We start from the raw sequence: 25,036 nt of genomic DNA on the forward strand, positions 1-25,036 counted from the left end.
GAGGCTGTAACCTTTGGTCTTGGCATCTCTCAGTGGTCCAGGATGGATAAATACAAGGGCAGCTTGCCTGGGATAAAGTAAGAGAAAAGTATTTTTGTTTCCTCTTCATAACTGAGGTGGAAAAGCAGCAGCCTAAACAATGTTAGTCTTGCTGGAGAGCACATGAATGCGATCTTAGCAAGACCCTAAACCTGTAACTAGTGTAATTTTGTGTTTCCTTTTTAGCTCCGGACCAAAATTTAACAGTGCCATCCGAGGAAAGATTGGGTTGCCTCATAGCATCAAATTAAGGTTTTTAAACATACTTCTGAATTGTTTAAATTGTTTTTCAAGGAACTAACATGCTGTACTTGTTTGGATAACTTCTGAAACTTTTTAACTTTGCAGCAGACGACGTTCACGAAGCAAAAGTCCATTCAGAAAAGACAAGAGCCCTGTGAGGTAGTTTACTTCTTTAAAGCCTTTAGCTCTTAAAAAGCTTTTGCAGCTTATGGTACTGTTAAATTTGATGATATTTAGTAATTTGGACCATATTAAATCTTGCTTTTGCTTTCTTTTGCAGTTCTAGTGCTTCAAAGTCAAGTGAATTTCTACTGAGTTTTCAGTAGTTTTCACTTTAATTTCATATAATTAAAAAGCAACAGTTATATATTTATTTATTTATTTATTTATTTATTTATTTATTTATTTATTTATTTTGAGACAGAGTCTCACTTGCAGTAGTGCAGTCTCGGCTTACTGCAACCTCTGCCTCCTGGGTTCAAGCCATTCTCCTACCTCAGCCTCCCAAGTAGCTGGAATTACGGGCATGTGCCACCATGGCCTGGCTAATTTTTTTATTTTAGTAGCAATGGGATTTCACCATGTTGGCTAGCCTGGTGTTGAACTCCTGACCTCAGATGATCCACCCACCTTGGCCTCCCAAAGTGGTAGGATTGCAGGTGTGAGCCAACACACTCGGCCACAAAAGTTATTTATTTATGAGATGGAGTCTCCCTCTGTCACCCAGGCTGGAGTGCAGTGGTGGGATCTCGGCTCACTGTGACCTCTGCCTCCCGAGTTCAAGTGATTCTCCTGCCTCAGCCTCCCACGTAGGTGGGAGTACAGGTATGTGCCGCAATGCCTGGCAAATTTTTGTATTTTAAGTAGAGACAGGGTTTCACCATGTTGGTCAGGCTGGACCTGAACTCCTGACCTCATGATCTGCCCTCAGCCTCCCAAAGTGCTGGGATTACAGGCAGGAGCCACCACACCCAGCCTAAAGTTATTTTAATGTTATCTTATTTTCTTATTTTAATTAAAATAAACTTTTTGCATTATTTTTAATGGACATGTAATGATTATGTATATGGGATTCAGTTAAGTTTTGATAACATGTATACAGTGTAATGATCAAATCTGGGTAATTAGCATATTCGTGTTAAACATTTCTTTGTGTTGGCAACGTAGCAGTTATATCAAACTTTACACTTATCTTTGGAATTAATAAATAATGAGTTATTTGAAATAGCCTCATGTGGAGAAGTAGTTGTAACAGTAAGTTTTAGTATTTGGCTGTCCTGAGGAAAACTGTTTCATCTCAAAAGTCTTAGTGATTTGAATTGTTACTCCTAGGTTCTTGAATGAAGTTTCCATGGATTATTTTACTCTTAAGAATTGTAGGCCGGGCGTGGTGGCTCACGCTTGTAATCCCAGCACTTTGGGAGACTGAGGTGGGTGGATCCACAAGGTCAGGAGATTGAGACCAGGCTGGCTAACATGGTGAAACCCTGCCTCTACTGAAAATACAAAAATTAGGCCAGGCGTGGTGGCTCACGCCTGTAATCCCAGCACTCTGGAAGGCCGAGGCAGGCGGATCACCTGAGGTCAGAAGTTCAAGACCAGCCTGGCCATGGTGCAAATGGCCTCTACTAAAAAATACAAAAAATTAGCTGGGCGTGGTGGTGCGTGCCTGTCATCCCAGCTACTCGGGAGGCTGAGGCAGGAGAATCGCTTGAACTCGAGAGGTGGAGGTTGCAGTGAGCTGAGATTGAACCATTGCACTCCAGCCTGGGCAACAAGAGCGAAACTCTGTCTCAAAAAAAAAAAAAAAAAAAAATGCAGAAATTAGCTGGGCATGGTGGTGCGCACCTGTAGTCCCAGCTACTCAGGATGCTGAGGCAAGAGAATCACTTCAACCTGGGAGGCGAGGTTGCAGTAAGCAGAGATTGTGCCACTGCACTCCAGCCTGGTGACAGAGCAAGACTCTCTGTCTACAAAAAAAAAAAAGAGTTGTATTTATTCAGTCTACCATTTTGGTTCAAGGAATATTTTGTCAGGTGGTAGCATTGTGGTTTTTTTTTTTTTTTTTTTTTATTTTTTTTGAGACCCCCGACTAGAAAGCTTTTGTTTTTTTATTTTTATTTTTTATTTTTTTTGAGGTAGGGTTTCTCTTTGTCACCCAGGCTAGAGTGCAGTGACCCAATCATGTCTCACTGCAGTTTCTAATGGCTGGTCATATGCAATCCCACCCAGCTTAGCCTCCTGAGTAGCTGGGACTATAGGTGCAGCCACCATGCCCTGCTAATTTTTCTTTTTTTTTTTTTGAGACGGAGTCTCGCTCTGTCACCCAGGCTGGAGTGCAGTGGTGCAATCTCGGCTCACTGCAAGCTCCGCCTCCCGGGTTCACGCCATTCTCCTGCCTCAGCCTCTCCGAGTAGCTGGGATTACAGGCACCCGCCACCATGTCCGGCTAATTTTTTGTATTTTTAGTAGAGACGGGGTTTCATCGTGGTCTCGATCTCCTGACCTCGTGATCCGCCCGCCTCAGCCTCCCAAAGTGCTGGGATTACAAGTGTGAGCCACCGCGCCCGGCCATGCCCTGCTAATTTTTCTATTTTTTTTTTGTAGAGACAAGGTTTTGCCATGTTGCTCAGTTGGTCTGAAAATCCAGGGCCAAGCAATCTGCACGCTACTCATGGCCTTAAAAGCTTTTGTGCCTGGTGTGGTGGCTCACGCCTGTATCAATAAGGTCAGGATATCGAGACCAGCCTGACCAACATGGTGAAACCCCATCTCTACTAAAAGTACAAAAATTAGCCAGATGTGGTGGCGCGTGCCTGTAATCCCGGTTACTCGGTAAGAGAGGCAGGAGAACTGCTTGAACCCGTGAGATAGAGGTTGTGATGAGCCAAGATCATACGACTGCACTCCAGCCTGGGTGACAGAGCTAGACTGCGTTTCCAAAAAAAAAAAGAAAGCTTTTGTGACAAATCTTACAGGTGGAGTGACCACCCCAACCCCCGTACATCCTGAGAGTGTCCAAAAAATGGAAAAGAGAGTGTTTAGGCTTACATCTTAAAGGATGACTTACAACATTAGTTGACATTTTGTAACAGAGATGATGTTAATAGACACTGTATCTAAATTTGTAAAGTAGAATTTGTAGAATCATTTGGGGTTTCACTTCAACTTTGCCATTTGTGATTGTCAAACTTAATTTGACTTCACAATTACATGGTTTTGTTGTAAAGAGTCATCCATTACACTGATTTTGGATCAGTCTGGCATTTGTGATTGGTTTGGTGATATGTTTTATGACTATGATTAAACTGTCAGGCTTCTGGTTGACCCTCGTTTTAGAAAAATTACCCTTTTTGGGCCAGGCGTGGTGGCTGACGCCAGCAATCCCAGTACTTTGGGAGGCCGAGGCGGGTGGATCACGAGATGAGGAGATCGAGACCATCCTGGCTAACACAGTGAAACCCCGTCTCTACTAAAAATACAAAAAAAATTAGCCGGGCATGGTGGCAGGCACCTGTAGTCCTAGCTCCTCGGGAGGCTGAAGCAGGAGAATGGCATGAACCAGGGAGGCGGAGCTTGCAGTGAGCCGAGATCGCGCCACTGCACTCCAGCCTGGGCGACAGAGCGAAAGTCCGTCTCAAAAAAAAAAAAAAAAAAAAAAATACAGAAAATTAGCCAGGCGTGGTGGCACATGCCTGTAGTCCCAGCTACTCGGGAGGCTGAGGCAGGAGAATCGCTTGAACCCTGGAGGTAGAGGTTGCAGTGAGCCGAGATCGCGCCACTGCACTCCAGCCTGAGCAACAGTGAGACTCCATCTCAAAAAAAGAAAAGAAAAATTACTTTTTTTGAGATTGTAAGGCCAGTAGACGTCTGTGCTAATGCCATGTAAGATGTGATTACAAGAAACAGTAAACCTTAGTCTTTAGAAGGAATTGAGTTACGTTGAATAGTTTTATGCACATTTTTTGTCAATAGATCTTACTGAAAATGGGCTTGGGTTGGCCGGGTGCGGTGCCTCACACCTGTAATCCCAGCGCTTTGGGAGGCCGAGGCGGGCAGATCACTTGAGGTCAGAAGTTCGAGACCAGCCTGGCCAACATGGTGAAACCCCGTCTCTACTTAAAATACAGAAATTAGCTGGGTGTGGTGGCAGGGTGGCAGGCGCCTGTAGTCCCAGCTACTCGGGAGGCTGAGGCAGCAGAATTGCTTGAACTCAGGGAGGCAGAGGTTGCAGTGAGCCAAGATGGCGCCGTTGCACTCCAAGCCTGGGGGACAAGAGCGAGACTTCCTCTGAAAAAAAAAAAAGAAGAAAAGAAAGGAAAATGGGTTTGGGAATGTGACAAACCAGTTTCACAGCTTACTCTGTTTACTGAGCATGTTTGAGAATTATTTAAGGCCAGGCGTAGTGGCTCACACTGTTATCCCACCACTTTGGGAGGCCAAGGCAGGTGGATCATCTGAGGTCAGGAGTTCGAGACTAGCCTAGCTGGTGAAACGCTGTCACTTTGGGGGAGTCTAGGGCAAAAGGATTGCTTGAGTTCAGTAGTTCAAGACCAATTTGTGCAGCATAGCAAGACCTGATTTCTAAAGATGAAAATATTGGTGTGGAGTTGGGAAAGGAGTGAGGGTACAGTATATACTGCTCAGGTGACAGGTACACTAAAATCTCAGAATTCACCACTAAAGAACTCGTCCATGTAACCAAAACCCACCTGTACCTGAAAAACTGTTGAACTATATGAAGAAATAAGAAAGATAAAATTATTTCAAAATCTGTTATGAAGTTAATTTTATATTTTTTACTCCTATTAGGGAACCTATTGATAATTTAACTCCTGAGGAAAGAGATGCAAGGACAGTCTTCTGTATGCAGCTGGCGGCAAGAATTCGGCCAAGGGATTTGGAAGAGTTTTTCTCTACAGTAGGAAAGGTAATCTTAACCTGTTTAGGGAGGTCAAGTAGGTAGAAATTGAAAGAAAAAACATCTAAACATCAAATACTTCATTTAATTTAGTACCAGTATTTGTTTGTGGTAATGTTTCCATTTTGCCTCTTACAGTATTGGAGTTGATAAATGTTACTACAAATTGGTTCAGAGATACAGATAGGATATGGGAATTGTCCTACAGATTTACTTTTTTAATTAAATTTTTAAAAATACCTTCATCCTTCAACATTAATGGCTCTTGAAATAATTCTACATGTGTTACAATGGATGGTTGCACAAACAGAACTGTGTTTTCTTTCTAGGTTCGAGATGTGAGGATGATTTCTGACAGAAATTCAAGACGTTCCAAAGGAATTGCTTACGTGGAGTTCGTCGACGTTAGCTCAGTGCCTCTAGCAATCGGATTAACTGGCCAACGAGTTTTAGGCGTGCCAATCATAGTACAGGCATCACAGGTAATTTTTTTCTTGGTTAAGAGTTTGATTATTGATGGTGTTGAAAGCCTCCTGTTGCATGGTATAGTGCTGTTGTGTTCTGTGACTGCTACTCATTACGTTGAGTTGGATGTTCTCGGGACTTTTTTTTTTTTTAACTTTGCCTTTATTAACATTGATATAGTTTTCTCAGGACTGTCGTCCTGTCGTTTCTCCAAGTGCTGAGATTACAGTTGTGAGCCACCACACCCAGTCTTGTTTTTGAGATAGAGTCTTACTCTGTTGCTGGGGCTGGAGTGCAGTGAGATAATCACAGCTCACTGTAGCCTTGACCTGCTGGGCTCAAGCAGTCTTTTCTCCCCAGTTTCCTGAGTAGCTAGGTCTACAGGTGCATGCTACCACTCCCAGCTAATTTTTAAATTTTTTGAAGAAACAGGGTCTTGCCATGTTGCTCAGGCTGGTTTCAAATTGTCAGGCTCAAGTGATCCTCTGGCCTGGGCCTCCTGAAGTGTTAGGATCACTTGAGCCACACTGCACTTTGACAGCATTTAATATTTTAGTTTTTTGGCCGGGGAGATGGCTCATGCCTGTAATCCCAGTACTTTGGGAGGTTGAGGTGGGCGGATCACCTGAGGTCAGGAGTTCAAGACCAGCCTGGCTAACATGGTGAAACCTTGTCTCTACTAAAATACAAAAATTAGCTGGGCATGGTGTCACGCGCCTGTAATCCCAGCTACTCAGGAGGCTGAGGCAGGAGAATTGCTTAAACCCTGGAGGCAGAGGTTGCAGTGAGCCGAGATCACGCCCCATTGCACTGCAGCCTGGGTGACAAGAACCAAGACTGTCTCAAAAAGAAAAAAGAGTTACTCAAATTATTTCCTATATTGGAAGACAAACTTAGTGGCTGGGTGTGGATTGGCAGGACCCAGGGCTGAGAAGTAGCATATTAAGAGGTTTTTAATTCATGCAACAACCTTTTGTAGAGCAGTACTACCCAATCAATGTACTCTAGTTTGTTAACAAGAGAAGCCTGTGTTAGAATACAAATGGACAACTGTTTTTTTTTTTTTTTTTTTTTTTTGAGGAGATCTTGGTTATGGAGGGATGACAGCTGACTCAAAATGTTTGCTTGGTGATAAGGTTTATGTTATGGCATATATCCCTTATTTTATCACAAAATACGTTTGGTTATACCAATCTCGAGTATTTTAGTGAATATTGGTTGTGTCTAACAATTCCAGGAAGCATTTTTCTCTGTATTTAGTGTTTGTGATATTAGAATGCATCTTAAGATTGTTGTCAGAATGTAGGTTTGTGATTCATTTTAGGTGTGAAATGTAGCCTGCTTACTTTTTTTTTTTTTTTCCTTGAGATGGAGTCTCGCTCTGTTGCCCAGGCTGTAGTGCAGTGACGCAATCTCGGCTCACTGCAAGCTCCGCCTCCCGGGTTCATGCCATTCTCCTGCCTCAGCCTCCCAAGTAGCCGCGACTACAGGCACCCACCACCACGCCTGGCTAATTTTTTTGTATTTTTAGTGGAGACGGGGTTTCACTGTGTTAGCCAGGATGGCCTTGATCTGACCTCGTGATCCGCCGCCTGCCTTGGCCTCCCAAAGTGCTGGGGTTACAGGCGTGAGACACTGCACCCAGCCAGCCTGCTTACTTTATATGTGACTGGCATATGCTCTGAAAACATTCTAAAATAAGCAGGGTGTGATGTGGGGTGTGCTGTAGTCCCTGGCATTCTCTAGTGGATGAGAAGGAAGGATGATCACTTAAGTTTAGGAGTTCCAGACCAGCCTGGGCAACATAGTGTGAGACTCTGTCTCAGAAAAAAAAAAACTCTAAAGAAATAAAATTATTTTCATTGTGGTTTTATACACACACATTTGGCGTTTTAACCATTTTTTTGACCATTTTTAAAGTGTACAGTTCAATGCTATTACATTTATAATGTTGGAATAATGCCACTAATCATTTCCAGAAGTATTCATTATCTCAGATAGAAACTGCACTCTTTTTTTTGTTTGTTTGTTTTTGAGACGGAGTCTCACTCTGTAGCCCAGGCTGGAATGCAGCGGTGTGATCTCGGCTCACTGCAAGGTCTGCCTCCCAGGTTCATGCCATTCTCTTCTCCTGCCTCAGCCTCCCGAGTAGCTGGGACTACAGGTGCCCACCACCGCACCTGGCTAATTTTTTGTATTTTTGGTAGAGATGAGGTTTCACCATGTTAGCCAGTATGGTCTCAATCTCTTGACCTTGTGATCTGGCTGCTTTAGCCTACCAAAGTGCTGGGATTACAGGTGTGAGCCATTGCGCCCGGCCAGAAACTGTACTCTTAAAGCTGTAACTCCCTAATTTCCTGCAGGCCCTTGGTAAAATGTAATCTACTTCCTCTCTCTGAATTTTGCATGTTCTAGATGCCTCCTATTATGTTGATCCGTAGCATCTGACTTTCGTAGGGTAGTATTTTTATCACTCTAAACTTTGACATTAGTTGTTATGCAAATAGAAGGTGTATGTCTTTAAACTGCTCTGTATTATCTCTATGTGACGTGTATTTTGTCTTCTAGGCAGAAAAAAACAGAGCTGCAGCAATGGCAAACAATTTACAAAAGGGAAGTGCTGGACCTATGAGGCTTTATGTGGGCTCATTACACTTCAACATAACTGAAGATATGCTTCGTGGGATCTTTGAGCCTTTTGGAAGGGTGAGTCCACGTTCTTCAATGAATCTTCAGTAGGTTGTTGATCTGAGTATAATTACATAATTTCTGTATGTCTTGCTTTGTTATCTTTCTGTGAGATTAATATTAAGAGGATAAGGGCTGGTTTTATAAAAATTGCTGTGACAACAGATTAAAATAGGTCACTTGGTAGAAGATACTTAAAGAATGTTACTGTTATTCATAATGCCATGTGAAATGCATAATGGGTATTAGAGTTATTAAAAAGTCCGCGTTGGCTGGGCATGGTGGCTCATGCCTGTAATCCCAGCTACTTGGGGTGCTGAGGCAGGAGGATGACTTTAGCCCAGGAGTTCAAGGTTGCAGTGAGCCATGATTATGCCACTTCACTCCACCTTGGGTAACAGTGTGATCCTGTGTCAAAAGAAGGAAGATTGTTAAATCATACGAAGACTATTATTTTTTAGTAGGATTTTTTTTTTAAAAGATTGTTTTTAAAAGAAAGTTGAATATCTTAAGATTCTTCTCTGTTGGCCGGGTGCAGTGGCTCATACCTGTAACCCCAGCACTGCGGGAGGGAGGCCGAGGTGGGTGGATTATGAGATCAAGAGTTCAAGACCATCCTGGCCAACATGGTGAAACCACGTCTCTGTTAAAAATACAAAAATTAGCTTGGGCGTGGTGGTGCGTCTCTGTGTTCCCAGCTACTCAGGAGGCCGAGGCAGCAGAATTGCTTGAATACAGGAGGCAGAGGTTGCAGTGAGCCGAGATGGCACCACTGCACTCCAGCCTGGCGAGACTCTTTTTTTTTTTTTTTTAAAGTTCAACTTTTTATTGAACATGTTATAAAAGAGGTTTAGTCAAAAAGACCAAAGCCCATGTCATCATCAGACTCCTTGGATTCTTCTTTCTTTGCTTCCACTTTCTTCTCCTCAGCTGGAGCAGCAGCAGTGGAGGGGGCAGGACCTCCTGCGGGTGCAGCACCAGCTGCTGGAGCAGGTCCACCGGCCCCTACATTGCAGATGAGGCTCCTATTGTTGACCTTGGCCAGGGCCTTCGCAAACAAGCCAGGCCAAAAAGGTTCAACATTTACACTGGCTGCTTTAATGAGGGCATTGATCTTATTCTCTGTGACTGTCACCTCATCGTCGTGCAGAATGAGGGCCGAGTAGATGCAGGCGAGCTCGGAGATGGACCCTATGGCGCGGGCGAGTGTAGGGCTGGCGCTGCCGGACGCGGTGCTAGTTGCTGGATGAAGTGAGGGCTTCACCCCAGCGCGGCCTTAGCTTCCTCGGAAGGACGGAGCACCTTGGCGGCAGCTGAGGAAAAGGGTCAAGACTCTTATCTTAAAAGAAATTAAAAAGACTTTACTCGGGTGGGTGCGGGGGCTCACGCTTGTAATCCCAGCACTTTGGGAGGCCGAGGCGGGCAGATCACGAGGTCCTGTAGTCCCAGCTACTCGGAGAGGCTGAGGCAGGAGAATGGCGTGAGCCCGGGAGGCAGAGCTTGCAGTGAGCCGAGATTGCACCACTGCACTCCAGCCTGGGCGACAGAGCGAGACTCCGTCTCAAAAAAAAAAAAAAAAAGACTTTACTCTGTCTCCCTGGTTATGTGCTCAGTTCCAGGCCTTGGTAGCCTGATTAGATTTGCCCTTTTTCTGTCTGTTGAAATCTTCAGTGGGTGAATGTTCCTCTGGCAAGGCTGTTCTGCCTAACAGTATGTGATCCACTTCTGATCCACTCTGGTACTTTCTCCATTGACTTTTTGAGACAGAGTCTTATTCTGTTGCCCAGGCTGGAGTGCAGTGGCACAATCTCACCTCGCTGCAAACTCCTCCTCCTCTGCGTTCAAGCAATTCTCCTGCTTTAGCCTCCCGAGTAGTTGGGTTTACAGGTGCCTGCCATCACGCTCGACTAATTTTTTTTTTTTTTTTTTAAGAGACAGGGCTTTACCAGGTTGGTCTCGTACTCCTGACCTCAGGTGATCTGCTTCGGCCTCCCAAAGTGCTGAGATTACAGATGTGAGCCACTGGACCTGGCCTCCACTGACTTTTCTATCAGTAACATGGATCTTAGGTGGAGGTTGACATGCCATTTTGTGCTATATGGAGAAACGAAGTTCAGAGCAGTTGGGGCCACATGAGCTGTTACGTGGCAAAGTCAGGAACCAACTTGATCTGCTTCCCAGGCTCCACGAGGCCTTGTGTCTGGCATTGTGGTCTTGAGCTCAGTTCACAGCAGCTTGGCTTTTGTGCTAGAGGACTTTGTGCTATCTACCTAAACCAAGAGTGTCCAGCTAGTTCTGTGTTAAGGAGAGACAGTTTCCAAGACTGTCCTGTCACTGTGAGGAATGAACCTTTTCCACTCAATAATTTTAGCAAAAGGCATAAATTTAAAAGGAGCTAGATAGAACAAATAAAATTTAACTTTTAAAAATATATTCACCGGCCGGGTGCAGTGGCTCACACCTGTAATCCCATCTCTTTGGGAGCCCGAGGCAGATGGATCGCTTGAGGTTAGGAGTTTGAGACCAGCTTGGCCAACGTGGTAAAACCTTGTCTCTACTAAAAATAGAAAAATTAGGTGGGCGTGGTGGCGCATCCCTCTAATCCCAGCTACTTAGGAGGCTGAGGCAGGAGAGTCACTTCAACCCGGGCGGTGGAGATTGCAGTGAGCCGAGATCACGCCTGGATAACAGAGCCAGAGTGTCTCCAAAAAAAAAAGAAAGAAAAGAAAAAGAATAATCATGGATATTTGAGAAATCTGTGTACCATATAAAACTGAACATCAGGAAACAGTTGATATTTAAATTATTTTTATTACTCTAGAGTATGATTTGTCAAACTGTTTCTTAAATTTTGAGATGGGAGTTTCACTCCTTGCGCCTAGGTTGGAGTGCAGTGGTGTAGTCTTGGCTTACTGCAACCTCCGCCTCCCGGGTTCAATTGATTCTCCTGCCTCAGCCTCCTGAGCAGCTGGGATTACAGGCTCTGAACACCACGCCCAGCTAATTTTTGGTATGTTGGTCAGGTTGGTCTTGAACTCCTGACCTCAGGTGATCTACCCGCCTCGGTCTCCCAAAGTGTTGTCATTACAGGCGTGAGCCACTGCGCCCGGACCCATTTTAGGTTTTCAGTGCCATATGGTCTTGTTGCAAGTACTCAACTCTCTTCCAAACAGCTGTAAGCTATTAAGAAATTGAGTATGGGGTGGGCACAATGGCTCATGCCTGTGATCCCAGCACTTTTGGGGGCTGAGTCGGGTGGATCGCTTGAAGTCAGGAGTTTGAGACCAGCCTGGCCAACATGGTGAAACCTCTTCTCTACTAAAAATACAAAAATTACCTGGTCTTGGGTGGCATATGCCTGTAGTTCCAGCTTACTCTGGAGGCTCAGACAGGAGAAACATTTATAAAACAAGTCAAGCTGGAGTTGGTTCATGGGGTATATGTAGTTTGCTTACCTTTGCCCTAGAACAATTAGTGTGTATTAAGTGCCCAACTCCAGTAAACATAATGTAGCAGCTTTAATAAGAAGCCCTTTTTAAAGGTTTATTTAGTTGTTTTTTTTTTTTTTTTTTTGGAATCTGAGTCCTGCTCTGTTGCCCGGGCTGGAGTGCGGTAGCTCACTGCAACCTCTGCATCCCAGGTTCAAGTAATTCTTCTACAGCTTCCCTAGCAGCTGGGATTATAGGTGCATGCTGCCACGCCTGGTTATTTATTTATTTTTTTTTGAGATGGAGTTTTGCTCTCGTTGCCCAGGCTGGAGTGCAATGGCATGATCTCAGCTCACCGCAACCCCCATCTCCCAGGTTCAAGTGATTCTCCTGCCTCAGCCTCCCAAGTAGCTGGAATTACAGGCATGCGCCACCATGCCCTGCTAATTTTGTATTTTTAGTAGAGACAGAGTTTTTCTCCATGTTGGTCAGGCTGGTCTCGAACTCCCAGCCTCTGGTGATTCGCCCTTCTCAGCCTCCGAAAGTGGTGGGATTACAGGCATGAGCCACTGAGCCCAACCTAATTTTTTGTGTTTTAGTAGAGACAGGGTTTCACCGTGGTGCCCAGGCTGGTCTCGAACTCCTGAGCTCAGGTAATCTGCCCACCTCAGCTCACACCTACAGGTGTCAGCCACCGAGCCCAGCCTAAATGTTTATATTGTTTATTTTTTGCTAGCTAATGCTCCTAGAATATCTTATCCCTATCATAGCCCCGCTTCATCCACGACTACCCCTTTTCTAGAGGCAGCCCTTACCCGTTTTTTTGTTTTGTTTTGTTTTTTTACATCCTTCCATAGACTTTCTGTGGCTTAGCAAATAATAGCAAATAAACTTTCCGTCTCTTTTTTAAAATTTTGGTAAAATATACTTAACATTAAAAGTTCCTTCCTTGGGCTGGGCACAGTGGCTCACGCCTGTAATCCCAGCACTTTGGGAGGCCGAGACGGATGGATCACGAGGTCAGGAGATCAAGATCATCCTGGCTAACGCGGTGAAACCCTGTCTATACTAAAAATACAAAAAATTTAGCTCGGCGTGGTGGCAGGTGCCTGTAGTCCCAGCTACTTGGGAGGCTGAGGCAGGAGGATGGTGTGAACCCGGGAGGCAGAGCTGGCAGTGAGCTGAGATCACGCTACTGCACTCCAGCCTGGGCGACAGAGCGAGACTCCGTCTCAAAAAAAAAAGTTCCTTCCTTGTTTGAGACAGAGTCTCTGCCTGTGACTGAGGCTGGAGTGCAACAGCATGATGCAAGCTCACTGTGTAGTGTCCACCTCCTTAACATGGGATCCTCCTGCCTCCCAAAGTGCTGGGATTACAGACCTGAGCCAACCCACCTGGCTGGATGCTCTGTTTTAATTTTTCATGCCTTTTTTTTAATGGACAGCTAAATTGGGAGATTGTGTTACAGTTCACTGATTGAACGTAAACTCACTGGTTTTTAGTTAGTACCATTCACAGAATTGTGCAGTTATCGCCAAATTCATTGTATATCGCCAAATGCATTGGAATAACTTTTAGTTATTCCATTTTTACGATTCTGTCTGGTATAATTGGAAATTACTGCTTGGTGTTTTTAGCATAGTGGGAAGGAAACATGTTGATTTTGTTTCTACCTTCTAATGGTAATTTACAAAGGATTTCTGTTTTTCAGTGGTTTAGTACTGATATAAAAGTTAATCTTAGGTTAAAATCATAGTTTTTTTTCTCCCCTCTGCTCCCCAGTGCATAATTTCTCACTTGGGAAGTTTCTAGAGTTTATTTTATTTTATTTTGAGACCAAGTCTCGTTCTGTTGTCTGGGCTGGAGTACAGTGACGTGCTCTGGGCTCGTTGCAGCCTCTGCCTCCCGGGTTCAAGTTATTCTCCTGCTTCAGCATTCCGAATAGCTGGGCGTACAGGCTTGTGCCACCAGGCCCAGACAATTTTTGTATTTTTGGTGGAGACCTGATTTCGTCATGTTGGCCAGGCTGGTCCCAAACTCCTGACCTCAGGTGATCCGCCTCCCTCAGCCTCCCAAAATGCTGGGATTACAGGCGCCAACCACCATGCCCATCCTAATTTTTTTCATTTTAAATATAAAATTATAGTTTCTAGACTTTAAAAAGACTTCTTGGTGATGAAGTTTTGTGGTAAGTCTTCTATTTTGTAGGATGAGGAGACTGGTAGATTTTTAAAACCATGTCTCAGGGAATAAAGTAGTTTTGTATTCTGCTTTTGAGTTAAATAGTAATTATGCTTTTCAATTATAGATTGAAAGTATCCAGCTGATGATGGACAGTGAAACTGGTCGATCCAAGGGATATGGATTTATTACAGTAAGTAATTACCATAATTATATTACTTAGGGTTTTTTTTGTTTGTTTAACTGCGTTTGCTATGTTGCTCAGATCAGTCTCTAGCTCCTGGCCTTAAGTGATGTCCCACCTTAGCCTTCCAAACTGCTGGGATTACAGGACTGAGCCTCTGTGTCCGATCAAAAAAGTTTTTTTCACAGCAAAGGGTAATATGCCCTTGTAACAAAAGGCAGGCACAGCTCACACATGAATGTGAAAACCAAATCATCACACTTAGGAACTCCTAAAATTTTTTGATCCAAGTTGCATAGTAGAAGTACAATAATAGTTGATAATGGTGGGGAAGGTGGCATGTTTAATATTTTCAAGTGCTTTAAATTAGTTTTTGTGGCCAGGCGCGGTGGCTCACTCCTGTAATCCCAGCACTTTGGGAGGCCGAGGTGGGTGGATCAACTGAGATCACCAGCCTGGCCAACATGGCGAAACCCTATCTCTACTTAAAAGGACAAAAATTAGCCAGGCATGGTGGCGGGCGCCTGTAATCCCTGCTACACGGGAGGCTGAGGCAGGAGAATTGCTTGAATCGGGGAGGCGGAGGTTGCAGTGAGCCGAGATCGCACCACTGCACTCTAGCCTGGAGGACAAGAGTGAGACTCCATCTCAAAATAAATAAATAAATAAATAAATAAATAGTATTTCACACAGTTGCTACTTTTTAGTAAGCAGCGCTTACCATTTATTATATGATGAAAGTTTATTAGACGATGTGTTAGTCCATTGTGTGTTGGTATAAAGTAATACTTAAGACTGGATACTTTATAAAGAAAATTTTTTTTTTATTAGAGACGGGTCTCACTGTGTTGGTTAGGCTGGCGTCAAACTCCTCGGCTCAAGTGATCTCCCACTTCAGCCTCTCAAAAAGTGCTGGGATTATATGCATGAAGCTCTGCTTCTGGCTTTTGATTTTTAATTAATTAACTTGTTTAATGAGCTAGAGTCTTACTCTGTTGCCCAGGCTGGAGTGCAGTTGAGACCAGCCTGGCCAACATGGCGAAACCCCGTCTCTACTAAAAATATAAAAATTAGCTGGGCATGGTGGTGCTCAACTGTAATCCCACCTACTCGTGAGGCTGAGGCAGGAGAATTGCTTGAACCCAGGATATGGAGATTGCAGTGAGCCAAGATTGTGCTATTGCGTTCCAGCGCTCCAGCCTGGGCAACAGAGTAAGACTCTGCCTCGAAAAAAAATAAAACTAAAAATGAATAAATATAAAATAATTTAAGAAAATAGGTTTATTAGGTTCTGCAGGCCATGCAAACATGACACTAAGAGCTGCTCAGATTCTGTGGTGGCCTCAGGAAGCTGTTACTCGTGCTTCGCAGAGGCTTGTGGTTATTGCTTGGAGGAGCAGGTGTGTCACTTGGAGGGAGGGAGAGGAAGAGAGAGGAAGATGTCCTGTCAAGTAACAGAGCAAGGACCCTCGCCCATTAGCAGGGGGAGTGCACCAAGCCATTCATGAGGGATCTGCCTTGTCATACCTCTTGCCAAGTCACACCTTCCACAGTGGGGATCACATTTCAACATGAGGTTTAGAGGGGACAAGGATCCAATGTATTACTGTGTTCCTATTATCCTTTACTATATGCTATATATACATATAGGATATATATATATGGTCAGCCAGCTATTCATATAATTGAATGTTTTATACGTCCATCTCTGATAACCTTTTGACACATTCTTAACAGTTAAATAAATGAAGGTCTGTTAACGATTCTTTTTTACTTAAGATCCTTTTTTTAATGTACATACCTCACAACCAAGACCAGAATTGTCTTGTCAAGTGTTTTGGGCTGTGCATGGTGGCTCACGCCTGTTATGCCAGCATTCTGGGAGGCCGAGAGGGGTGGATCACCTGAGGTCTGGAGATCAAGACCATCCCGGCCAACATGGTGCAACCTCATCTCTGCTAAAAATATAAAAAATTAACCGGGCGTGGTGGCGGGCGCCTATAATCCTATCATCTAGGGAGGGTGAGGAAGAATTGCCTAAACCCAGGAGGCGGAGGTTGCAATGAGCCGAGATGGTGCCACTCATGTTATGAAACTCATATACATGGTGGAACTTTTTTCAGATGTGTGAGCTTTATAACCTTTTAAGGTCCTGGAAACATAGTATTTTTTAAAGTACATTATATATCTCAGGAAATTAAAATCGTTAGCTTATATCTACATTTCAATAAAATGTAAGTCTGTTGCTATGTTGATAGCAAATCTTTTTTTTTTTTTTTTTTTTTTTTTTGAGACGGAGTCTTGCTCTGTCGCCCAGGCTGGAGTGCAGTGGCGTGATCTCGGCTCACTGCAAGCTCCGCGTCCCGGGTTCACGCCATTCTCCTGCCTCAGCCTCTCCGAGTAGCTGGGACTACAGGTGCCCGCCACCGCGCCCGGCTAATTTTTTGTATTTTTAGTAGAGACGGGGTTTCACCGTGGTCTCGATCTCCTGACCTCGTGATCCGCCCGCCTCGGCCTCCCAAAGTGCTGGGATTACAAGCGTGAGCCACCACGCCCGGCGATAGCAAATCTTTTTAACTTACTGGTCATTGGGCTGTTACCTACGTCAATGAACTGGTGAAAGGAGAAAATTTATGAAACATAGCTCACCAATTTTATTTTTTTATTCTAGTAACTTTAGAGTGGATATTTTCCACCTTTTCTTTTTCTCCAAATAGCCATTGTGGGTATATGTGTGAACCAAAATTTTATATATATGTAATTTATATCAAGTTACATATTTAATTGCTTATGTATGAAGTTTTTAGTGTTTTATATATGAGGATTATATTGACTATTTTGTCCCTGGGCACATTTTTATTAGAAAAGTACTAAATTCTACCTCAAGTGATCTGCCTGCCTAGGCCTCCCCAAGTGTTGAGATTACAGGTGTGAGCCACTGCACCCAGCCAGTTTTCACATTTTTCTAACCACAATCCCCATGTTCTCAAATATAAAGCTATCATTACTTGTAATATCTTTTATTTAAACTACCACATCAACAAGCCTAATTTGCATTAGCTAGCGTTGTTGTCATGTATATTATGTTTGCTACTTACACAGCTTGTAATTTCTGCCTTAGTATTCAGGAGTAATTATTGAATATGCTAAAAATATAAATATATTTTTAAGTATAGTTTATATTTTAAAAACTAAAACACTGTCTCCTGTCCTTGCCTCCCCCATCATACAGTTTTCTGACTCAGAATGTGCCAAAAAGGCTTTGGAACAACTTAATGGATTTGAACTAGCAGGAAGACCAATGAAAGTTGGTCATGTTACTGAACGTACTGATGCTTCGAGTGCTAGTTCATTTTTGGACAGTGATGAACTGGAAAGGACTGGAATTGATTTGGGAACAACTGGTCGTCTTCAGTTAATGGCAAGACTTGCAGAGGGTAAATGTTTCTTGCTATTATGAATGATTTACTGTGGGTATTGTAGTGGAAAAGAAAGGTAGCCATGTAAACTAAGAAAGGGAAAAAGATTTTATCTTATTTTGTAGTTGGCGTTATCCTTGGTCACACTGCATATTACTTTATAGATGATGTGCTTTGTATTAATGTATGGAAATCTATATTATGTGTTTTGAACGCCACAACATAATTTGCAAGATTTCTTTTCCTTTATGTAATGTTTATATGTCATACTTAGGAATAAATTTAGTTGCAGCTATTATAATGTTACAAGTTTTTCTTTTTGTAATTTCTTATTTTTTGATGCAGGGTCTGGCTCTGTTGCCCAATTTGGAGTGCAGTTGTGCGATCCTGGCTCACCGCAACCTCTGCCTCTTTGGCTGAAGCCATCCTCCCACCCTAATCTCTAAATAGCTGGGACTAACAGTTGCAAACCACCACCACCACCACACCTGGCTAATCTAATTTCTGTGGTTTTTTTTTTTTTTTTTTTTTTGGTTGGTTGGTTGGTTGGTTGTTTTTAAGAGATGGGGTTTCTGCCGGGTGCGGTAGCTCACAACTGTAATCCCAGCAGTTTGGGAGGCCGTGGCGGGTGGATCGCCTAAGTTTAGGAGTTCGAGACCAGCCTGACCAACATGGAGAAACCCTCTTTGCTAAAAATAAAAAATTAGCCGGTCATGGTGGCGCATGCCTGTAATCCCAGCTACTCAGGGGGCTGAGGCAGGAGAATCACTTGAACTTGGGAGGGGGAGGTTGCAGTGAGCCGAGATTGGGCCATTGCACTCCAGCCTGTGCAACAAGAGCCTGTGCAACAAGAGCGATACTCCGTCTCAAAAAAAAAAAAGAGCGAGAGATGGAGTTTCACAATTGTTGCCCAGGTTGGTCTCAATCTCTGGGATTTAAGTGAACCACCTCCCTCGGCCTCCCAGAGTGCTAGCTAAGTTACAGGCATCAACCACCACACTCGGCCCTCCTTGCAATTTATTTTAGTGAAGTGATCATGATATTAATGACCCAGGAAACTTCGTTTCTCTGCTCTCAACATAGTAAGAACTTTAAGACTATTCTTTTACAGGTACAGGTTTGCAGATTCCACCAGCAGCACAGCAAGCTCTACAGATGAGTGGCTCTTTGGCATTTGGTGCTGTGGCAGGTAGGAATTGAATCTTTTCTAATTTTAAATCGTTTTTTCATCTAATTCGAAAATTTTCCAAATTTTTACATTTAAAAGGACTTACTGAGAATTCAATTCATCAAGTACTTACAGCCTGTTAGTTTGTAGTCTTCTCTTTAAGGAAGTGGAGACGTAGGGTAGAATTAACCATGCATCAAAATGAGCTGTCAGGACAATTTTAAACCTTGCACCCCAGTTTTTAGTCGAAATTCATTGACATAAGTTTCTTTTAAAATATATCAGTTTTATTGAATACTACAAGGTGTATGTTGTTTGATTGAAAAAATATTTGTAATATTTGAATTCAGAAAATACCAGAGGCACTTAAAAAAGCTTTACTTAAAACTAAGAGTGTTGAGACAGTTGTTTTTCTTTATTGTACATAAAAATTTAAGATCATGAAATGGGAGATGGAGCTTTTGGAGGCAATAGGAAAAGAAGGGTGAATTGACATTTTTACAATTGTGTAAAAAGGGATTTAGTTCATAAAACACTCATTCCCCTGCGCCCCCCCAACCCCTCTTTTTTTTTTTTTGGATAACGGTAGACTTGCTCTGTTGCCCGGGCTGGAGTGCAGTGGCGCAGTCTCGGCTCACTGCAACCTGTGCCTCCTAGGTTCAAGCGGTTCTCGTGCCTCAGCCTCCCGAGTAGCAGGTATATTTTTAGTAGAGATGGGGTTTCACCATGTTGGCCAGGCTAGTCTTAAATGCCTTACCTCAAGTGATCCGCCCACCTTGGCCTCCCAAAGTGCTGGGATTACAGATGTGAGCCACTGCGTTGGGCGCTCATTTCTTAATTTAATTACCTGTAATTTTTACATTGACCCAAATCTAGGAGATAGGATAGGATCTAATTTTGAAATGTCAAAGACATGCTTTTAGAACATTTTAAGAGGAACCTTTTGTTATTTTGTTGGTGGGGGATGGAGTCTCACTCTGTGGCTCAACCTCTTCCTCTTGGGTTCAAGGAATTCTGGTGCCTCAGCCTCCTGCATAGCTGGGATCACAGATATTTCCCACCACACCCAGCTAATTTTTGTATTTTTAGAAGAGAACTGCCTGCCTTGACCTCCCAAAATCCTAGGTTACATGCATGAGCCCCCCTCACCTAGCTGGTCCTTTGACCTTATATATATATATGAAGTGAGACTGTAATTGAGAAGATATATTTTAGACCCTGGTAGTACCACATCTGAATATATGAAGAGGTCCTGTGGTTGCTTCATGATTTTCTTCTAGATTGAAAGCTTAATATTCAATTAAAGTAGAAGATAATTTTTGTTTTTACATTTATTTTTCCACTGTTTTGCCTTCTTAGTGGTTGTTCTTAAGTGTTGTGAGTACCTTTAGAAAACCTGCCTTTGGTTTCATTTCCTTTCTATAAATTGTATGACTTATCTTGAAATTTGACAAGCAGTTACTCCCTAGAATTTCTGACAACGAAGCCAGTTTATACTTATAAGAATCAGAACCAGTAAGGCATTTGTGTATTTAAGAGTCATTTGATCCCTCCTCAAGTATCTTTATTCCATTGGATTAATACATAATTTATTTTGAGCTTATAGTGTTAGCTATTCGATCCTTTGTCGATTGGTACGTGCTCTAATTGATAGTAAACTCATTACTTAGAGAATTATACCCTATTATTACAGTTTGAAAGGTTTTTTTTTTTTAACCAGAAAACTTTACCTGTATTGCTTCCCATTGTTCATATTGTTCTTTGACAATATAGAAAATTTTTAGTTCATGTTCTAGGTATTCCACTAAAGGGTGGTGAAAGATTTCTTCCTGCCTTCAGGGAATTGATACAGTGACAAAGGTGTCATTTATAGACAATTTTCTTACACCCTGGATGCTGTATCAGATACATTGATTTGCTCTTAATATCTTCAGTTAACTGAAATTATCCACTGTTAAATATCAGTTCTACCGTTAGCCTTTATTTTATTATGTATGAATGTACCTCTTGGGTTCTTTCTCATCATGTAGTTTATATTAAGATTGTTTGAATGTAGTCAGCTAAAATCCTAAAGCTCCATATGGATTCCTGACAATAGTGTCCCTACCCTTTATCTATATATCTAGTTACGTTCCCTTTTTTAGTGCTGGTAGTAGAGATGATTTTAAAGATCATTCTGTTTTATTAGACTTGCTATAAATTTCTTCCGCATTAATAACACTCATGTTTTAGGTGAATATCTGTGTAACTGGGTGTTTTTCTCCAGATGGTGGTCATTAAAATATTACATATAACTTGTTGAAATAAAATTATTGAGTGTTTACTGTGTTTGAGGTGCTTGTCCCCTAGGTCTTTTAAAGCTATTGGGTGAAACTAGGGATGGGTCATCACTATATCCACATTATTTTATTCTGCCAGTTTGACAGGCCCTTTCTAAAATAGGTTAGAGTCCTTATCTTTATGAAACCCATGCTTTATTTTTTACTTTGTCACAAATGATATGACAAATCGTTTTTGAAATTAGGATTGGGTTGATAGACAAAATAGCATGGATTTCTGATATCTATACATTTTTTCCCGTTTTAGGAAAAAAAAGACAAATTCTGTTATTATTTAAAGTTTATTGACACTGTTCACATGGTCATATCTTCAAGTTCCTTCAGTATACACCAGTTACATTTCTTCAGCTCCCTGAGATGCCAATTTTGAGCACCTAGGACTCAGGTATTTTATCCCAATATAACTTGGGCTGCAGATCCCTGTACATTTTTGCCCATGTTGCAAGAAACCCATATATGTGGTAATAAAGTGTTGCAGTTGAATCAAATTTTAATGAAAATTAGGTTACTGAATCAAAATTTTGATGTTGTATATTTCTATAAAAAGAACTTCAAGAGAGCATTATAGCACTGTGGCAGATTTACTGTTCAGACTTGCTACTATTTCACTCTGTAGCAGCTTTAAGATGGCGTCCACTGTAGAAATCTAACGATTATATGAGAAAATATATTGGTCACATCCCTCTTATTTTTAATACTGATTAGATGTTTTCATTTTCCTAAACTTCATAGCTTTTAAGAAAACTCCAGAGATTTTTATTTCTGCCTTGCTAAATTTTTACACTAGGCCAAGAAATCATTAATCAAGTTGCCCCATTATGGGCTAGATTTGACAAGTTAAATCTTTGAAAAGTCCATAAAAAAATAATATATGCATACTGTTGGAATGGTGTATTTCCCAATGGTGATGTTCTTCCTAAATTGGGAAATCATTGAAACTGTTACAGCTTTTTGATGTGCAGTATTTACAATTTTATAATATCCTTTTAAAGTGTTAAGTACTATGGCCACTAAAAATATGAATACTTGTATTTCCCAAGTACTTGGAATTGAATTCTCAAGATCAGGGTTTTTCACTCATTTTCTGACCGGTGTGCTTCCCTTTCCCCATTTCCCATTATTCCCAGCTGTATAGTAGTGTAGTGGAAAGGATCACTTGAGATGTGAAAGAGTAGTCTAGTCTAGGAAGAGAGAGGGAAAAGTAAGTTTCCCAGGATAAGAGGGGGAAAAAAAGGCCCCAAAGCCTTCTCAATGAGGAATGGGGAAGGAGGTTTTGCTGCCAGGTTTTACTAAGTACATTTGAATAAACCCTGCTATTGTAGTCCTCTTTTATTAATACTTTCCTGACATTTACCCTGTTAGTTGAGGCTCTTCATTGTTCCTGCACTGAGCTGTAGAATTCTCTTTTGTTATAGATTTGCAAACAAGACTTTCCCAGCAGACTGAAGGTGAGTTGAAGTGTTCATATTTTTTATTTTTGTCTTTGAAATAGAATTAAATGTAGTAAGACAGTTTTCTGTATTTATTGTCATATTTTTATACCAGTAATTTGGACCGAATTTTGACACAGTGGCACATAGTGGTATATTCATAGTAATCTGTCTGTATTTCAGAAGACCTAACCCAAGTTAACGGACTTAAAAAAAAAATAACAATTTTTTTTTGCTTTAGTTTGCTTAAAATTTTCAACCTTGTTTTTGTTTTATGCCTATCTGTGTGTTCTAAGTGTTGATAAGTTGCATATAGAAGTCAGGAAATGAAGTATTCTCTTGTTAAGGAGTAGGCAAGTATTTTAGAACATGGAATCTGGCAGTTGTCTTAGTATAAAGTTATGAATCACGCTATAAAACTCACCTTTTTTGCTTAAGACATAGTACTCAGTGATTTATTTAAGCCAGTACCAAGCAATAAGAGGTTTATCCATATTTAAATTACACGCACATTTCAGAGAAACCATTCATTAAGTAGGCTGTGATTTCTTGTTTTTAGTTATCACTAAATCTCTGTTGCTTGACATGAGCATTTCGCTGTTAATGTAAGTTCTATATCTTTTGTAGGAGTATGCTTAATGTTTAGGGAAATGATTCTGTATGAGAAAGATATGTCATGTTCCATCATAGTCAAGAATTAAATTTTTTCACAAACAAGATGCTTCTACTCAGTGCTGTTTTGTTAAGAGATTTTTAAAAGATTTTCCTAGATTTACTGTGTTCTGCATTGATCTAGCTTGAACGTGAATGTTTGTATAGTACGTTTTCTTAATATTTTTTAGTATTCTTAGTATATAATCATACTAAACTTGAGAAACTGGAAGAATCAAGTCTTCCTCAGTTCTGTTTAGACTTTCTAGTTTTTTCAAGGATATTTCCGTATCTTCTGTAAGCTACACAGTGAGCTTCATTTTTGCACTCTCGAATCTTTAACTTTTTTCTAGTAGAATTTGACGTTATATTAAAATTTTGTTTTATTTAAAATAAAACTTTATTATATTAATGAAAGAAAAAATACTTATATGTTACAGAGAAGCTAAAGCACTTGTAATGCTACCAGAAAGTCATCATTTATGATATATTTCATGCACAGCCCTAATTTCTTGGTGTATTATTTCTGATACTTTAAGTGATCGTTTATTTTAATTACCGTAATTTCTAATGCACTGTTTTATCCTTAGCTTTGTTTGTTATTATGTTTTGGAATGAAATTTGGTCAGATAATATGATTACGGTGAGTTCTGTAACAGCTACTGGTAATATTTTTGTAAATCACGTGAAAGCATTGGAGCAACTGTCTTGGAAAATGCTCTTTAAATTTCAAACTCCAGTATGTTTTGGTAGTAGTGGATATTACACATATATGCTGCTCTTTTCAGTGTTCTTTTATTGTACTAAAACATTTTTAAAACATTTGATTTATTAATAGGATTTATTTTTCTTAATAGGATTGTTAATAGGATTTATTTTTCTAGGATATTGTCTTTAAACACTTGGATGATTTTATATGTTTTTTAATTCTTTTATAATTAGTTTGTAGATTTAAAAAACTTCATGGGCAGAAAGCTAAGAAATAGGAAAGGATACAGATTTTTGTTTTATTATCCTCTCTTATTTGGGTATAAACTCAAATCTATTTTATCCTTTGTCTATTTGGATTGATGCATATTGAGATTTTGTCTAATTGAACTGATTTTGATAACACGTAAAGTTTAATTTTCCTGTTAAAATAGGACTCCCAAATTTCTGAATGTCTGTTTCAAGTATTAGGTTATCTCAGTTTTCTGGCACCTAAAAGCTACTGATACATACATTAGTGGCAGTATTAAATAAGTTAAAATACTCCAGTGACATCCTAGTTACATGCTTGGGGTGGGTTTTTGGTTTCGTTTTAAAGTATTTATGAGGGATACTTTCATGCATTTTCCATGAAACTAATTTTTCTCTCTCTCTTTTTAGCTTCAGCTTTAGCTGCAGCTGCCTCTGTTCAGCCACTTGCAACACAATGTTTCCAACTCTCTAACATGTTTAACCCTCAAACGTAAGTAATGGACTTTATTCTTGATATTTCCTATCAAGGTGTCAATAGAGTTTTATATATTTCTCTCTCTTTTTTTTTTTTTAAAGATGGAGTTTCGCCAGCATTTGAGGGTTTGCTATGTATGACATTTCTGTATTTTATCACCCTCTTCCTGCAACATTATTTCTGTGGAATCTACCTGCCCTTTTGTTTTTTAGATACAAGGGCTTGGTTTTGTTACCAAGGCTGGTTTCAAGGCGCTAGCTTTAAGAGATCCTCCCACCACAGATTTCCAAAGTGCTGGGATTACAGGTGTGATTCATGGCACCCAGCCTTTGCTGCCTTTCTTACATGATCCAGGCCCAGAACCCAAACTCAGGCACTGCATAGATGACCAGTTTGGTAAACTACTAACCTAGCTTGTTGCCAGTTGTTGATTGAGCTTCCCATT

At 41.3% G+C, this 25,036-nt stretch overlaps 2 protein-coding genes and 1 non-coding gene across 20 annotated transcripts in view; 1 reads left to right on the forward strand and 2 right to left on the reverse strand.

Moving 5' to 3' along the window:
- The window catches only part of RBM39 (RNA binding motif protein 39), a 41,384-nt gene that overhangs the window by 12,705 nt on the left and 3,643 nt on the right, over positions 1 to 25,036 (forward strand). For 10 of the 18 annotated variants that reach the window (XM_055266650.2, XM_063633761.1, XM_055266656.2 and 7 more), the window contains 10 exons: positions 226 to 291; positions 388 to 441; positions 5,095 to 5,212; positions 5,533 to 5,685; positions 8,237 to 8,374; positions 14,093 to 14,158; positions 17,382 to 17,586; positions 18,680 to 18,757; positions 22,473 to 22,523; positions 24,525 to 24,606. In XM_055266650.2, the coding sequence (XP_055122625.1) occupies positions 226 to 291; positions 388 to 441; positions 5,095 to 5,212; positions 5,533 to 5,685; positions 8,237 to 8,374; positions 14,093 to 14,158; positions 17,382 to 17,586; positions 18,680 to 18,757; positions 22,473 to 22,523; positions 24,525 to 24,606 (1,011 nt within the window). The remainder of the gene's footprint in view (positions 1 to 225; positions 292 to 387; positions 442 to 5,094; positions 5,213 to 5,532; positions 5,686 to 8,236; positions 8,375 to 14,092; positions 14,159 to 17,381; positions 17,587 to 18,679; positions 18,758 to 22,472; positions 22,524 to 24,524; positions 24,607 to 25,036) is intronic. The other 8 variants (XM_055266652.2, XM_063633762.1, XM_055266651.2 and 5 more) reach the window with 7 other exon arrangements.
- Positions 9,181 to 11,472, reverse strand: LOC129474887 (large ribosomal subunit protein P1-like). Its single transcript, XM_063634244.1, has 2 exons — positions 11,469 to 11,472; positions 9,181 to 9,631 (listed from the first exon to the last, which is right to left on the reverse strand). The coding sequence occupies exons 1-2, from the start codon at positions 11,470 to 11,472 to the stop codon at positions 9,207 to 9,209; spliced, it is 429 nt and encodes a 142-aa protein (XP_063490314.1). The 3' UTR covers positions 9,181 to 9,206.
- LOC129474961 (small nucleolar RNA U13) lies at positions 14,330 to 14,429 on the reverse strand. The gene has a single exon (XR_008654703.1). It is a non-coding gene; the product is annotated as a small nucleolar RNA U13 (small nucleolar RNA).

The sequence above is a fragment of the Symphalangus syndactylus genome, chromosome 24 (genome assembly GCF_028878055.3).
Source record: "Symphalangus syndactylus isolate Jambi chromosome 24, NHGRI_mSymSyn1-v2.1_pri, whole genome shotgun sequence".
Lineage (NCBI taxonomy): Eukaryota > Metazoa > Chordata > Mammalia > Primates > Hylobatidae > Symphalangus > Symphalangus syndactylus.